At 46.5% G+C, this 15,291-nt stretch overlaps 1 protein-coding gene across 8 annotated transcripts in view; it reads left to right on the forward strand.

Annotated features, from left to right (window-relative positions):
- Nucleotides 1–15,291, forward strand: part of CRACD (capping protein inhibiting regulator of actin dynamics) — a 279,081-nt gene that overhangs the window by 237,912 nt on the left and 25,878 nt on the right. For all 8 annotated transcript variants that reach the window (XM_037829848.1, XM_037829855.1, XM_037829851.1 and 5 more), the window contains 4 exons: nucleotides 4,022–4,186; nucleotides 7,249–7,317; nucleotides 9,569–9,751; nucleotides 10,411–13,324. In XM_037829848.1, coding sequence (XP_037685776.1) covers nucleotides 4,022–4,186; nucleotides 7,249–7,317; nucleotides 9,569–9,751; nucleotides 10,411–13,324 — 3,331 coding nt within the window. The remainder of the gene's footprint in view (nucleotides 1–4,021; nucleotides 4,187–7,248; nucleotides 7,318–9,568; nucleotides 9,752–10,410; nucleotides 13,325–15,291) is intronic.

Here is a 15,291-nt window from a genome sequence, read left to right on the forward strand (position 1 = left end):
ATAAACATCTGCTCTTTGCAACTTCTTCATAGAGTAAACGTCTTCACATCAGTATGCTGCTGCTTTTTCTGTTTTTAAAATTTTTTTGAACTATGAGAATATCTGTGGTTCGTTCAAGACGACAGCGACTTTATTTTTCTTCGGCTTAATTCTTGCAGACGTGGTCCAAAGACTAGCTGTAAAAATCTGGGAGAATCTAAACACTGGCAGTGTGAAAGCTGCAGAATATGATGTGCTAGGAATTTCCACACCATAAGAAGAATCCTCATAAATATGGATGTGCATTCCTATAACATCATTCTCCGGAATCCCATATTACAACAAAATGGCCCAATTTGAATGAATAAAATATAGTTCCCTTTAGCTCACATTCCAGTCTCAACAGTTAAGTCCAATCGTAGCTGCAAGCAACCCTGACTCTCAGTATAGGCACACGTTTCCTCTCTCCCCTGTGGTTATAATTGCAGTGTGTCCAAAGAAAAAGCCCATGGGTATTAAAAACAATGGCAGGGAGAGTGGTTGTTTAGCCCTCTGAAACTGTAAGAGCAAGCTCATCTTAACAGTCTGGTCTTCACTGATTGCTTACACACCGCTCCTTTCATGACAATGCCTGGAGAGTGGGTGGAAATTAAAGCAACCAAAGGCCACATCTCTCTCCGCAGTCACACAGCACCTGAGATTGCCAAATAGGTTTTAGCAGTAACCTTTTAATCTACCGCAAATCACAAAAAATCTCACATCGCCCAGTCTTCTTTGAGTCAGCTGGAGGAAGCCTTTGGAGCAGGAACTGCAGGGGAGGGAGAGCGTGCAGGAGTGAGAGTGTCCTCAGGCGGATCTGGGAAGACAGTCCTTTGTCTGGCTTCTGGCCCGTCCCTCAACCATGGCCATCCTTTCTTTTGATCACCTGGGGGCCATCCTCCCCTCCATCTTGGTTCCTCCTCCTAAACTCTCTGGTCTCCAGCCTGAATTTATTTTCTCGGGGTGGGAGGAGATTTTAAATCAGCTCCTTTACTAAGAAGCACATTTTCATTCTGTTTCTTTTGTTGATTAATGTTTCTGTGACATAAATCAACCCTTTTAGAGACACACACCACACCCCCCTCCCTCCTGCTACCTGTTATGACTGCAGTTGGGGCTGCAGCTCCTCCTGGCCCCTTCTCTGTCTTCTTTCTATGTGTTTCCTTGGTCTCCTGCCCCTTCCTCTCCGTTCGCCTCATTTCTTTAACTCCACCTCATTTCTCAACATTACTCTTTCCACTTCCCAGCTTTGTTCCATGTACCTTAAGTTTCCTATTCTTATTCCTTTTTTTTTTCCTTTCTTTTTCCTATTTTCTCTTTTCTTTCCATTGGCAGCCACAACAGTCATCCCATCTTTGAAGTTTATTTTGTCATATTCTTTTTTGTCTCTTAATCATCAGGGTGGACCAACATCAGTATTCTAAAAAGGCTCTTAATGAATAAAAGTAGCAAAATAGTCATTCTGTCTTGTCCCAGTGGTGAACATCCTAATTACATGGTGCTGGAGGGTTAGGCCAGCTTCTTGGAAGTGCATTGAAGAATGATTCTTTCCACTTGTAAGGAGAAGAAATATCCTCATTCAGGAGCATTGGCAAATGACAGGCCCTGACCAGAGGAAGTCTGCTGCCTAAGAGGGTTTACAACAGTGTCCTAGAGAAAGGATTAACAGACCAAGGACGGGGCTGGGAGTCCCCGGGGGAATTCCTGGCACCGTCCCCACCTCTTCTGCTGGGTTCCCATTCCCCTCCCACACAGCAGCAGTGAGATGGGCCTGTGACTTTGTTTCTCCGTGTCCTCTTGTCTGATTCCATCAGCTGTTCTAACTGTGCTTGCTTATGGATCCGCTTAGAGTAGATACTAACTGCTGCTTCCTGCTAGACTTGTTTTCCGAAGACTTCCTTTTTCAGACTTCTCCCTGCAACCCTTCTAGGCTGCTCAAGCTGAACTTCTCTGGCTGAACACAGGCTTTGGTGTGCACGCCTTCCCTGGGGTGCAGGGGGAGCCAGGCTCAGGCTGAAACACCAGCAGACCAGTAACAAGCCCTTGCTGTCCCGTGCTCGTGACTTGGCATGCTGCGGTGCCGCGGGTGCGTGGAGGGGCGCGTGTCCTTTGTGTATGCAGTCTCAGTGACCACCATGCAAGGCTGAGGGGCAGTTGGGCGGAGGTGGGTGGGTTTGGCTCCACTGAGTTCAAAGGCAGAGAGGGCATTTCCCTCAAGGAACTCCTGTGCCTGGGAACTAAGTAAGGCATTAAAAAAATGTTTGCATCATCTCTTTATTTCTAAAAAAAATGTTTGTAAGAAGGAAATATGATGTCAAATTTATGAGAACCAGTGGAGTACAGTGGAAAAAGAATGCTGAATGTGGTTTTGGAAGACTTGGGTCCACATTCCTTTGGGGACACTCATTCTTTCCATATAAGCTTGGGCCAGTTGCCTCTTCTCCCTGGACCTCTGGCTTTTTTGTCAAGTGATGGGTTTGATCTAAATGGTTACTAAGGCTCTTTGCAGCTCTTTGGGATTAAATATTAGCCAGATTAATGACAAATACCAGATATTCTTTTTTTTTTTTTTTTTTTTAAGTACAAAAGGACTATGAAGCCCAAGTACCTGGATCCAGATCAGTAGTTCTCAACCGGGGGCGATTTTACCCCCCGGGGACATTGGGTACATTAATGTCTGGGGACATTTTTGGTTGTCACTACTGGGGGAAGGGGAGTTGCTCCTGGCATCTAGTGGGTAGAGGCCAGAGATGCTGCTAAACATCCTGCAACGCCCAGGACAGCACCCCTTCCCCCACCCCCAACAAAGAATTATCTGGTCCAATATGTCAGTAGTGCCCAGGTTGAGAAACCCTGATCAGGATAAAGGCAGTAGCTTGTATGACTGTGAATATGCTCAGTCGCCTTTCAAATGACCATGCCACACCTCTTTTTCTTCCTGAATGTCATTTATTTTCTCTATCACAGTCCATTAAATATTTTGCCCCTTCTCCCTTAGCTGTTCTATTATTTATAGTTTTTTTCTTCAGGGAATATTTTCTGTTTTCTAATCTGGCCTTTCTGTTATTCCAAATGGCATTTCTTATCTTCCCAATTTCTACTCCTTGTTTTTCCCCTTCCTTCTCCCTGTTCTTTGAGCTACCTTCCCAGATCCTTTCCTCTCCCTTTTTTTCCTGCCCACATTTCTGTCCTTTCCCTGCTTGGCTCCTTCTCTCTCCTGTTGCACAGTGGGTGGCTGCAGAAAGGCAAAGAGGAAGTCCTCATGTCAGGACAAGCTTACCCCTTTCCCTTCCCTGATTTCAGCATTGCTCCTGGGAGGACTTGCTGACCACTGGGACCTTCTTCACCTTGGTAGTGACACCCACTGTGACCAGAACCTGATTTTCTTGGGCCCCAGATAGATCAGAGCCCAAGAAGGAGAATGAGGACTGTCTCTGGGATGAGGTCTCAAGCTAGGGGCTGGTGAGGAAGGTTGTCAGAATACAGATATTCCAGGGCAATATGCTCAAAAGGGGCTGGAGAGTCTCCTTGTTGCAGCAACTAGAGGATCTTGATTTTCTCCAGTGGTTCGGGTATTTAATGTAACTGTATCCTATAAAATTTTTGTACTTTTCAAGAGTCTTTTTACATAAACAGAAGTTTGAGTTAAACAAAAGAATTTGTCATAACATATATCTTAACTTTTGGTTCAAAGAATACAGTCTCTTTACCCACTGGAAATTGTTGACATCTCCATGAAAGAGGTGGCTGGATGAAAAAGCTCATGGCTCCAAGGTGGGAAAGAAAAAGAAAAGAAGCTGGGAAAGAAAAAGAAAAGAAACTAGAAAACAAATTAATTTATTACAAGGACTGCTTTTTGTTTTTTACTGGCATGGTGTTTGATCTAGAAATCAGTTGTGCACAAAATACACCTCAGTGCCTAGCAGATAATGCAGGAGAAGCTGGTGCAGTTATCGTGGACTGCTTCACTGCTTCAGAATGTCTTTCGTTTGTTTCTCTCCAGCAACAGTTGGGCAAGAACATCAAGTTTGGGCAGCCACCACCCAGTGCCATTCCCATGAAGAAGGCAGACAGTGGAGATGCTAGCCTGGACGAGGATCTGTTCCTGACCAGTCCCATGGAAATTGTGACTCATCAGGACATCGTCCTCTCAGATACTGAGAACAAAGTAAGTCTCCAGGGAATGACCCGACTGCTGATAAGCCAGTGGAGAATGTGGGCAGTGGACAGGGGCATCCAGGGGGGTGAATAAGGTGGGAGAAGCTTTTCTGATGAGTAGCCCAGGGCTGGAGGGCAGAGTGCTCCTCCCCAACATGATTCTTTGGCAGTTGCTCTGATCTCCGGTTGGGCCAACATGGAGTGGGGGAGAAAAAGATGATGTGGCCCTTTGTACATGCTCTTCCCAGGGTCTTCCAGATTCCCTTCAAGACCCTGGCCTCCCCACAAGCCGCATCGTCTGTTCTGTGCCTTGGTTGTACATCCTTAGCACTTGTTGCCTATCCATGCCTGATCCGTACCTCTGTCCACTTTAGCTGTTTTCTCTCCGTCTCTAAACTTTGAGTTCCTTGAGGACAAACTGGATCTTACCTAAATGTGTAGCACTGAATAATTTTTTTTGTTGTGTTGGGCTAATTTAATGGAAAATGCGAAAAGAAAGAGGTAGGGGCTCATTGAGACAGAACATATCAAACAGGCCAGCTTGAAGTCTCCTTAGTTTCTACAGGCGGTTGTATTCCAGCACTGTCCTGTCCAAGTTTTGGTCTTTTGGCGTTTAAAAGAAACACTCTCAGCATGTCCTGAAGTGAGAGTCCTTCCGGCAACAGAAGTGGCACCCTCAGGCCTCTGATGGAAAAACTAACAAGGTCCTCCCAATAGATAGAGTAAGGAATTCGCTAGATGAGGCATTGGGTCTTCAAGTCTTAAAAAAAAAATAAAAAAATAAAGCATTTTCTCTGCTCTGCTTATCAGGGTGCCTGAAATTACCCTGAGTGTTAATAAATGGCACGCCCCTGGAAGAAACCTTGCTTGTTATCAGTTAACGTATCATGAAAGTGGTAAGAAAGATAAGTAATTTGCAGAGGAAAGTGAAGGAAGACAGACCTCCCCTGTTTCCTGTCTCTGCACAGCCCTGCCCTGGCCCTGATGACTGTGAACATCACCCATGTTGACACCTTTGTGCGGTGGGTGAAGCAGGGATGTGCCCCATCTAAGATGCTCTCCCCAAACTCTCCAAGGCGAGGCAGCTGCAACAACCTTCAGCCTTGCTGCAGGGATTTCCTGAGGACCGAAGCGAATGTGCTCACCATTACTGGTGACCTAATCACCTAATCATTGCAAGCTCCTGAGGAAAAAGGAGGATCATTCACTCAAGAAATGCTATCTCAGATGTGGTTGTTAGGCACAGAGCAAGACAGACAAGGACTGGCCCGCATGTACTTTACATTCTAGTGAGAGGGGAGTCAGATTATGAAGAAGTCAACAAAGGGATTGAATAATAATTTCAGATCGAGAAAAACACTGCATGGAAAGTAAAGTAGGATAATGGAAACGTGTGTTACTTGGTCAGGGAGAGGTTAGGCTTCTGATGAGGAGGGTAGGGCAGCCATGAGCAGACCTCAGGGGAAAGTGTTCCAGGCAGAGGGAAAGGCAAGTGCAGAGGCCCTGAGGTGGGACCGAGCTGGTCCTGAGAGAGGAGCAGAAAGCAGGCCAGGGTGGCTGGACCATGGTGGGGGGAAGCAGATGGGACAGTGTGATGCTGGGACCAGACCGTGTAAACCATGGGAAGAGCGTGACTTCTGCTCCAAAGGCACTAGGAGGTTTCTGAGTGGCTGTTTTTTGTTTTTTTGTTTTCTTCCAGATTTTGTTAATTTTTGTTTTACGTTATTTTTTTAACTTTTTATTTTGAAATAGTTTCAAACATACAGGACAGTTGTAAAAATAATACAAAATTCATACTAAGAACTCCATCATGCTCCCCACCCCCACCCAGATACCCAGATGCACCCACTTTTAACATTTTGCCGCATTTTATTTACCCATCCATCTGTCTGTCTGTTGACTGTTTATCAATTTGCTAAACATTTGAGAGTAGGTTGTATCTATCATGCTCCTTGAACACTTATTCCTTCCCTGTACATTTCCTAAGAACAAGGATATTCACTTCCGTCATCACCTTAAGTATAGTTATCTAGTTCAAGAAATTTGAGATTTTTGTAAAGCTTACAGTCTATATTCCAATTTTTTCATATGTCCCAATAATGTCCTTCTGGGGTCTTTCCCCTTCTTTATTAGATCCAGTCCAGGATCATAATGAATTTTAATTGTCATTGTATCTTTGGTTTCTCTTTTATTTTTATTTGTGGAAACATATGCAACATAAACTTTCCCATCTCAACAGCTCCCAAGCATACATTTCAATGGGATCGATCACATTCACAAAATTGTGCTATCTTCACCACCATCCATTATGAGTGGCTTTAAGCAGGGTAGTGACATGATCTGATCTGTGCCTTATAAAGATCCTTCTGGGTGGAATGTGGAGAATGGATTAAGGTAGACCAAGCAGACATCGTTGCTCTAGATGTAAAAACGGTGATATAAGATAGAAATTATAGCGTGCCATCAGAGAGGTGCCAATTGCTGATGATGTGCTGTGCCTTCCAAGGGCCTGCAAAGGTGGCTGCAGTGTGAAACTTCAGCTTTTTTCTTAGGTTTCCCTCGTGTGTTTTTTCACCTCTTCCCTGCTCTTTCACCTTCTCAGCTCTGCCTTTTGCATTTGGTGTTGGGGGGATTTCTTTTCTTCTTGCTGATTCCTTAGAAGTGAGAGGTCCAGCAGGTGAAGGGCATGGGAGGCCCCCAGCAAAGTCAGAAGCTCTGAGTTTGGAGGCAGTGTGTGTAACAGCCATTCCCAGGCAAGGTGGTCACGGAGCAGCACCTCGGATTCTCTCGGGCAATGGAGAAACACATCAAGGATGGGGGTGGGAGACTGCCCAGGTATGAAACTGTGCTGACCTCAGGGGGAAGGACCATGCCCACTCGATGCCTCAGGTCGTCCCTGTGGAGTCTTGATGTCCCCGCCATGACTCCTACTGGCTCTTTGAAGCAGGCCGCCCCTTTGTGTGGAGGAGGGGGCAGCCCTGCCCAGGCACGGATACTGCCTGGTTACTTGCCAGAGTGACCCAGACCTTCCCGTCCCGAAGTTTGACTTGAGTGCTCTCTTTACTGTTCCAGTCCAGTGATACGCCAAGTTCTCTAAGCCCTTTGAATCTACCTGGAGCCAGAAGTGAGATGGAGGAGAAGGTAATATGATTTGAACTCATTTACTTAGCTTTCCTACTTTAACTTCCATTTTCCCTTTTCTTTGCGGCCTATTTACTGCCTCACCTCATAAGTGTCGCATTTATACATTTAAGTTCCTTCAAAATGCAACCGTGCTGCAGGGGTAGACATTGCAGCATCTGTTTCCGTGGCAGTGCAACTGCGAAAACTCATCCTGTCCAGAGAAGTCTCACTCTCAGCCTGTTTGTTTTTAACTCTTGGGGGTTGGTAGTTTTCTTAAATGTATCATATGTTTCCAGACATCGTTAAGCCATTGAAAAGGCATCTAAAGGTACCCAAGTCTCTAACGAAAAGAGTTCCCTTCTATTTAGAGATGCCCCTCCTCCAAAAAAAAAGACCTTAGTATTTTTCTTTTCCTTTTTGTTTTTTTTTTTTAATTTTCTACAGTCCTCTTAAGCCTAGGACTTGACCTGCAAAAGTCTAGGGAACTCCGTGGAGATGCTTGTGTACCTCCCTTGTAGAGGCTGGTCTGCTCCTTTGAGAACTTTCTATCTGCACAGGCATCCAGGTATCTTCCCAATGTTAGCAAACAGTACAGTGAGCAGGGTCTGTCCCGAGTCTTCTGAAGAGATCGCTCAAGACAAGGGCACCTCTCAAACAACAAAGACACCCAGCTGGAATAACTCAGAAAGGAAGCATTGCATTTAAATATCATTTTCAAGCGCTTATCTGGGTTTTCAAGTCACATTTGGCTTTAACTCCTTTTATTCATGCATCTATTAAAGGGTGGAAATAAACATTTAATTCATCTCTTTTCAACAATAGTTCAGAATTTAACACCTATTATAAAGGTAACCATAAATAAATGAAAACTAGAAAACCAAAGGCTGGGATTATTTTTCCATGCTTCTCTGCTTATTATAAATTAATATTTACTGGGCATTCATTTTGCTCATGCAGCTAGCCCAATCTTTTATATTTTGTGCATAGATATGGAAAGTAATTGCAAAATGCAAGCCCTTCGGCTAAACCTCACTGATTTTACTCATTGAACAAGCTCTAACAGATGAACCCTGGCTGCGGCTAATGCTGCCCTCAGCAGATAGGGCTGGCTGCGCCCTCTGCTGCTTGTTGGCATTGTGTGGCCAGGAGCCCTTTCTTTGCTGCTTGCCTGTCGATGCACTGTAGGTACAGGCCTGGCTTCTGGCCCTCTTAATCACCGTGGCATCTGGGTTCAGGCTGACTCAGGGTCTTTCTGACCATCCTAAACCTGTGAATTTGAGGGTCTGAGACTGCGGTTCCCTAGTGATTGCATCTGAACAGCAGAACTGCAGGCTGTTCTGTGATTCATCCGTTGAAGTATTGCCCTCACCCACGTGGCACACTTTTCCCTTAGTTTCTTCATCAGGGCCCTCTTTCTTTGAGCCTTTTGGTGGACTCAGTATTCTGACATGGGAGTGATTGTGCTAAAACATTTTTACTTATTAGAAATTTCATATGCTAGTCATAGATATTACACTTTTATTGTTCCTTCATTCCTTCAATAAATATTAACTGAGCACTTTCTGAATGAGATTTGCTACTTGAGCATAAAGGACACTGATACAAAGATTTTTTAAAAAAGACAAATTCCCTGCCTTTCAGGGACTGAAGTCCTGTGTGGGAGATGAAGCATGTACACACAGTGTCTGAGGTAGTGGGTAAGGCACTTATTTTGAGTTATAGTATTCTTTGCATAGAGGTGATACAGACCAGGGATCAGCAAACTGCTGAATATTTTAGGCTTTGTGGGCAGTAAGTTTATAACTCTAAACTACTCAAGTTTATAACTCTAAACTACTCAAGTCTGTCCTTGTAACACAAAAGCAGCCAAGGACAAGTAGGCTCCCCACAGGATTTGGCTCCCTGGCTATAATTAGCCAACTCCTGATCTTATCTAATCCCCTTATTATTCCAAATAGGAAACTTGGGGCCTGAAAGGTTAAACGACATTTACAAGTTAATACAAGTAGTCATTGGCAGAACAAATATTCAACGTCATACGACATTTACAAGTTAATACAAGTAGTCATTGGCAGAACAAATATTCAACTTCATCCTTTGATTCCAGGACCAGTTCTCATTTCCCTGTATACCACTAGCCCCCTCTGCTCTCCTGCATCCCTGGGTCAGGCTGGGCAAAGCATAGGCTTGAACAAGTGCTACCATTCTGCGGTTTCCTGCAGGCTGTTTTCTGATCCCCACTGACTTTATATTTTAATCTCCATTCTAGGTTGCTCCAGTTAAGCCATCTCGGCCAAAAAGGCACCTCTCTTCTGCTGGCACCATTGAAAGTGTCAACCTAGATGCCATTCCCCTGGCCATTGCTCGCCTGGACAACAGTGCCGCCAAGCACAAACTGTCTGTTAAGCCAAAAAACCAGAGGGTGTCAAAGAAGCACAGGCACCTTGCCCGGGTATGTACAGCCCGTCCTGGCTGGCCAAGCAGATGTCCTTCTGTCTGAGCACTAATTGCATCTGAGTGGGTTGGTAGTGTGAAGGACTCCTAGAAGGAATTAGGTCTCTCCCCATTAGGAACTTGCTTATGTTGCAGGGTATGGGGTAAGCAGCCCATTTACTTTCCATAGCTCTTCTGACATGTTGCCCTTTGGGAGGCTGGTAGACCACACAGAGAGAGGATGCCTTTGAGGGGCTCCTGACACTTTCTGTTTGCTTTGCAGCAGAAAGATAGTTTAGCTTCCCTCGGCCATGGCTTAGCCAAAGCTCCTCCAGTTAATTAGGGTGGACTTCTAATTTGCAAGTTTTAGGGAACACTGATGAAATCCAAATCTCAGTTGCTGCCATCTTCTTAATGCTGGGTTTTGGTTTTCATTTGTATTAAGAAAAAGGAACTTGAGAACATTAAATAAAGGGACTAGAAGGTAAAACAAAGACAAAGTTCTTTCCTCCATTCCCACATTTGGTGTGTCCTGGGCCTGAGTTTATCAATACCTGTATTTATAAATATGTCCCTTTCTTTGAGATGAAGAGGGTCACCAGCATTGTGACTGGGATGAGTAATGGTTGCCTATAGAAAAAGGAAAAAAAGCTAATTCTGTTCCCTTACCAATGTTAGGATCGACAAAACGAACAAGGCGGCCTGCAGAGTCAGCCATCCCTGGACCAGAATGGACACCCTGGAGAAAACAAGCAAATTTGGCAAGAAGAGGAACCAGAACCCTTGGATTTGGAGGAAGAGAAAAGATGCCAAGAGGAATACTGGCGAGAACTTGAGGCCAAGTGCAAAAGGCAAAAGGCCGAAGCAGCAGAGAAGAGACGCCTGGAAGAGGAGAAGCTCCAGGCCCTGGAGAGGAGGCTTTGGGAAGAGAACCGCAGGCAACAGCTCTTGGAGGAGGAAGGAGAAGAAGAGGAGGGAAAGGAGGGAGAACTACAGCTAGAGGCGGAAAAGAGTCAGCAAGAAGACGAGAGGCGGCTACTGGAAGAGCGAGGTTGCCAAGTCCAAGAGCTGGAGGAAAGGAAATACCTGGAGGCTGAAGAGCAGATGCATTTGGAGGCTAAGCGACTAGAGGAGAAACTCAGAGAGCAGGAAGAGCTGGAGGCACAGAGAAGGCTGGAGGCTGAGAGGCAGTGGCAGGAAGAAGAAAGAGAGTTGAAGGAACTCAGAAGGCTGGAGGAAATGGAAGAGCAGAGAAGGCAGGAGGCTGAAAGGAGGCTGGAGGAGCTCAAGCAGCAGGAGGAGCTGGACAAACAACCAAAGCGAGAGGAAGACAAGCAGAGATGCCAGGAGGAAGAAGAAAAACGGATGAAGGAGCTCAAAAGCCAGGAGGAACTGGAGGAGCAGAGACAGCAGGACGAAGTGGCGAAGAAGCTTCAGCTGGAGGAGGAAGAGGCCAGAAGGGAGGAACTCAAAAAACAGGAGGAAATGGAGGAGAAGAGGAGGCAGGAGGAAGCGGCCAAGCAGCTTCAGGAGGAGGAGGCAAAGAGACAGCATGATCTCAAAAAGCAGGAGGAAACGGAGAAGCAGAGGTGGCAGGAGGCCAAAAAGGAACATCAAGAAGTGCTACAGAGACCCGAAGAAGAGAGCACACCAGAACCAGAAGAAAAAGGGCGCTTGCGGAGTCCACTTCAGAGTGACTCTGAAGAGAAACCAGAACAAGAAAACGTGGAACCTAGAAAGCAGAGAGAAAGCTCTGAGGAACCAAGTATTTACAAGAAGCAAAACCAAGAGGCCACACCATCAGGAGAGCAGCAGGGAAAGAGTGGGGATTGGCATGAGGATGATCATTTAGTTCAAGAAAAGAGAGAAGAAACTAACATAGAGCCTCCTTCCCAGAAAAAAGAGGGGCAAGTGGAAGAAATGCCGGCTGCTGCAGTGGAGAAGAAAGAAGCCGTCGCTCCAGAAAAAGACAGAAAGGGGGAGGAACTCAGGTGGCAGGAAGTGGATGAGAGGCAGTCCATGCCCAGACCCTACACTTTCCAGGTGTCGTCAGGAGGGAAACAGATTCTCTTCCCCAAAGTCAATCTGAGCCCAGTGACGCCGGCGAGAGACGCGAGCCCTGCCCCCGCTCCGCTGGAGCCCAAGGCCCACAGGGCCAGCCCGGCCGCGCACGGCCTCCCCTCGTCCCTGAGCGTTCCCCACACGGCCATCCTGGTGACGGGAGCACAGCTCTGCGGCCCGGCCGTCAACCTGCACCAGATCAAGGACACGGCGTGCAAGTCTCTCCTGGGCTTGTCGGAAGAAAAGAAGCACGTGGATCTCCCCACCCGGGAGAACCCACCCCGAGCCCCCGGCGACGCGCGGGCAGGCAGCGGGAAGGGGAGGCCCCCCCAGGAGTCTTCGAGCAGCGCGGCTGCACTAGCCGAGTGGGCTTCCATCCGATCCAGAATCCTGAAGGGCTCGGAGAGTGAGCAGCGCGGCGGAAGAGACCCGCTGAGGCCGGCCGAGGAGCACGCCCCCAGGGGCCGACGTGACTCTCGCGGGAACCTCCGGAAGACCCAGCCAGTAAATGCGAAGTTCTCTATTATGCCCGCCTGGCAGAAATTCTCTGAAGGTGGCATGGAGACCTCCAAACAGAGCACGGAAGCAGAAAGCCTTAGAAAAAGAGCCATGCGGGGTCCCAGGGAGGAGGCAGAGCCCCACCTTCCGGCTGCTGGAACTAATGAGCTCCGGAAGAGTCCAGAGAAACTGGGGATGCACCAGGAGCCAACGGATACCACAGAGGGATGCAAATTTGCCAAAGACCTTCCATCATTCCTTGTTCCAAGCCTTCCCTCCCCTCCACAGAAAGCGATGACTCCATCCGAGTGCATGACCGCTTCAGAGAGCGAGACCCTGGGTGACTTTGAAAAGCCAGACCACATGACATCAGGTGGGGAGGAAAAAACCTCACCTTTTGGAATAAAATTGAGAAGGACCAGCTACTCCTTACGCTTCCACTGTGACCAACAGACAGAACAAAAGAAGAAGAAAAGGCACAGCAGCACAGGGGACGGTGCTGGTGGGGGGATGCCCGCACTGGGCAGCGCAAATGGAGAGAAGGAGACAGAGGGACCGGTCCCCAAGCATGGCCCGCTGCTCACCCCAGAGAGGAAACAAGCCCTGTCTGAAAACCTTCCCAGCCACTCTCCTCCAGCAGCTCAGCCTGGGCCCCCGCCACCCAGCGGCCAGACTCCAGCTCCGGATCACGACAAGGTAGTAAATAAAATGCCACTGGCACAGAAGCCAGCACTGGCCCCCAAGCCCACCGGTCAGACCCCACCCTCATCCCCGCTCTCCAAATTGAGCCGGCCCTCCTTGGTAGAGCTGCTGGCTCGCCGAGGGAGGAAGCCCGACCCGGAGCCGAGCGAGAGGGCCAAGGAAAGCCAGCAGAGCGACGATACCTGGCAGCCCTCACCACCAGCCCCCGAGGAAAGGAGGGGTAGGAAGAAGGATGAGGAGGAAGAGGCGAGGGAGAAGAAACACTCTTCCCTGGCTCTGTGTGCCACTCGACAAGAGACGCTGTCTCAAACATCTGACGCTGGGAGGAAAGGTATGGACTTGCAGATTGGTCAGGAAATTCTACTTCTGTTCAGCTCATTTTCTAAGTCACAGCTGAAACAAAAACTGCCCAAGGCCAGAATTAGCCAGTGGAGCTAATTAGCTGGGAGCACCTTCATTAATTAGAGGCCAGTTTGCCATTACCAAAGGGCCCTCACTCATGAGTCATATGAATCAAGAGTGAGACTCTTTACTTTTCTACTCATTCTTTAAACTTTTTGGAAGTACCGGCTGCTATGTGGATGCAGTTCACACCTGTTAATGAAACTTACTTACACAAGTAATAAGTGAAATGTGCTGACACTTAAACTAGTACATATTTGGTTGGCAGTAGAAATGGAAATACAACCCTAATTAGTGAAGGTCATTGATCCTTACAAGGGGCATGTGCAGTGGAGATCAGACACTGCAGTTTTTTCGGACTTGCATTCTGGGTTCTAGCTCTAGGCAGCAATGGCGCCAAGGTAGAAGTTTAAGAGGCTTTAGACAGACATCCCCCTTGGGCCTCCTCCCCATTCCCATCCTCTCTTACAGATACTTGACTTCCTCAATTTTATGCAAATACATCCTCAGATTCCCACCCCCACCCCATCCCATCACAGCTCCAGTCTGAAGCCCATAAAGAAGTCTTAGAGGGACTCTTGCCTCTAAGATGTCTTCATAGGAAATGTATAGAGAACCTTCGCTGAATATATTTTCTTTTGCCTTGCAAATAGTAGGAGGTAGTACGTATTGGGGAATAGCCCGGGAAGCTGCTCACCTGTCTCAGAGAAATTCTCTGAAGTTTTTTTAGGGAAGGATCTTTTCTCTTTTGTTGAATTGTTTTGAGTTTGGGGTGACTTTTGCAGAGACCAGAGTAGTTTCCCGAGGAATCTTGGTTTGGTTACTCACCTTACCAAAACACTAACTTGCCTTGCTTGCTTTCCTAGACATACGTGTTGATCAGCAGTGTCCAGACTGTTTATTCCCAAGGTTTTCTGTTTGTCCTGCAGTATGAGAGGCCCATTTTTAGTTTTGCCATTAGCATTTGTGTCATTAGCTTTCCTGATATGGTCCAAATCCCTCTCCCAGCCTGGCCTGCTCTGCCTTATTACTTCCCCTCGTCTTCTCCCCAAAGAAGTAGCTCTTCTGCTTTACTTTTTTTTCTCTTGGGGAAGCCCCTTTGATTATTATAATTTTCTACCCAAAACTACTTACTGCCTCTTCTTTCTTTCCCCTTTTCTCTCTCTCTTTCTCTCTTTTTTTTTCTTCCTAGCTGTCCGGCTCTGATAATTGAGCTTTTCTTTATTTAATTAATAGAAAAGCTTGAGAAAACCAGAACTAAATGGCTTGTGTGTGGTAGTTGTCTCCAAAAATCATACTGGGGTTTTGTTCTCTGACTCTTCTGCTCTAGACCAGGGCTGACCAAATTTGTGTAACAGAATGCCCCACCGGAATAAAAATGTTAGGAATGAACCTCTAATTTAAATATACTTATTTGTTAATTGTTTACATGTAGTACCATCATTAGCTAATATCTCCTGGCTCACTGATACACTTAGGGGGAAGTTCTTTGTTACAACAGCCAATGTAAATCCACATTGCAAATCATTGTGCTAGTTCTCTTTTTCTTTGACTTCTTGTCAGACCTGATTTCTTCATAAAGTGGCAGGCACAGAGCTTTTACTAGGTGTAAGGCAAGTGTTAGCTCTGCCACTTTCTTGTGCTTGTGTATTTGTGGTAATATTAAATCTATGGTTTGTTTGCAGGAATTTCTTTAAGCTATTAGCCCATTTTGTACAAGATCATTTAATTAAAAGGAGATAAAATATCCCATAAATTCACCTAACTGCAGATCCTCAGAATATGCTAAAAGCAAAAAATGAGTGTGCCATTGCCAGACTTCCATCCCCTGCCATATACCCCTCCTATTTTCCCTTGGGATTCTTTATACATACCATGTTAGGCAGGACATTCTGT

This window comes from Choloepus didactylus, chromosome 3, assembly GCF_015220235.1.
Source record: "Choloepus didactylus isolate mChoDid1 chromosome 3, mChoDid1.pri, whole genome shotgun sequence".
In the NCBI taxonomy this organism is placed as follows: Eukaryota; Metazoa; Chordata; class Mammalia; order Pilosa; family Megalonychidae; genus Choloepus; species Choloepus didactylus.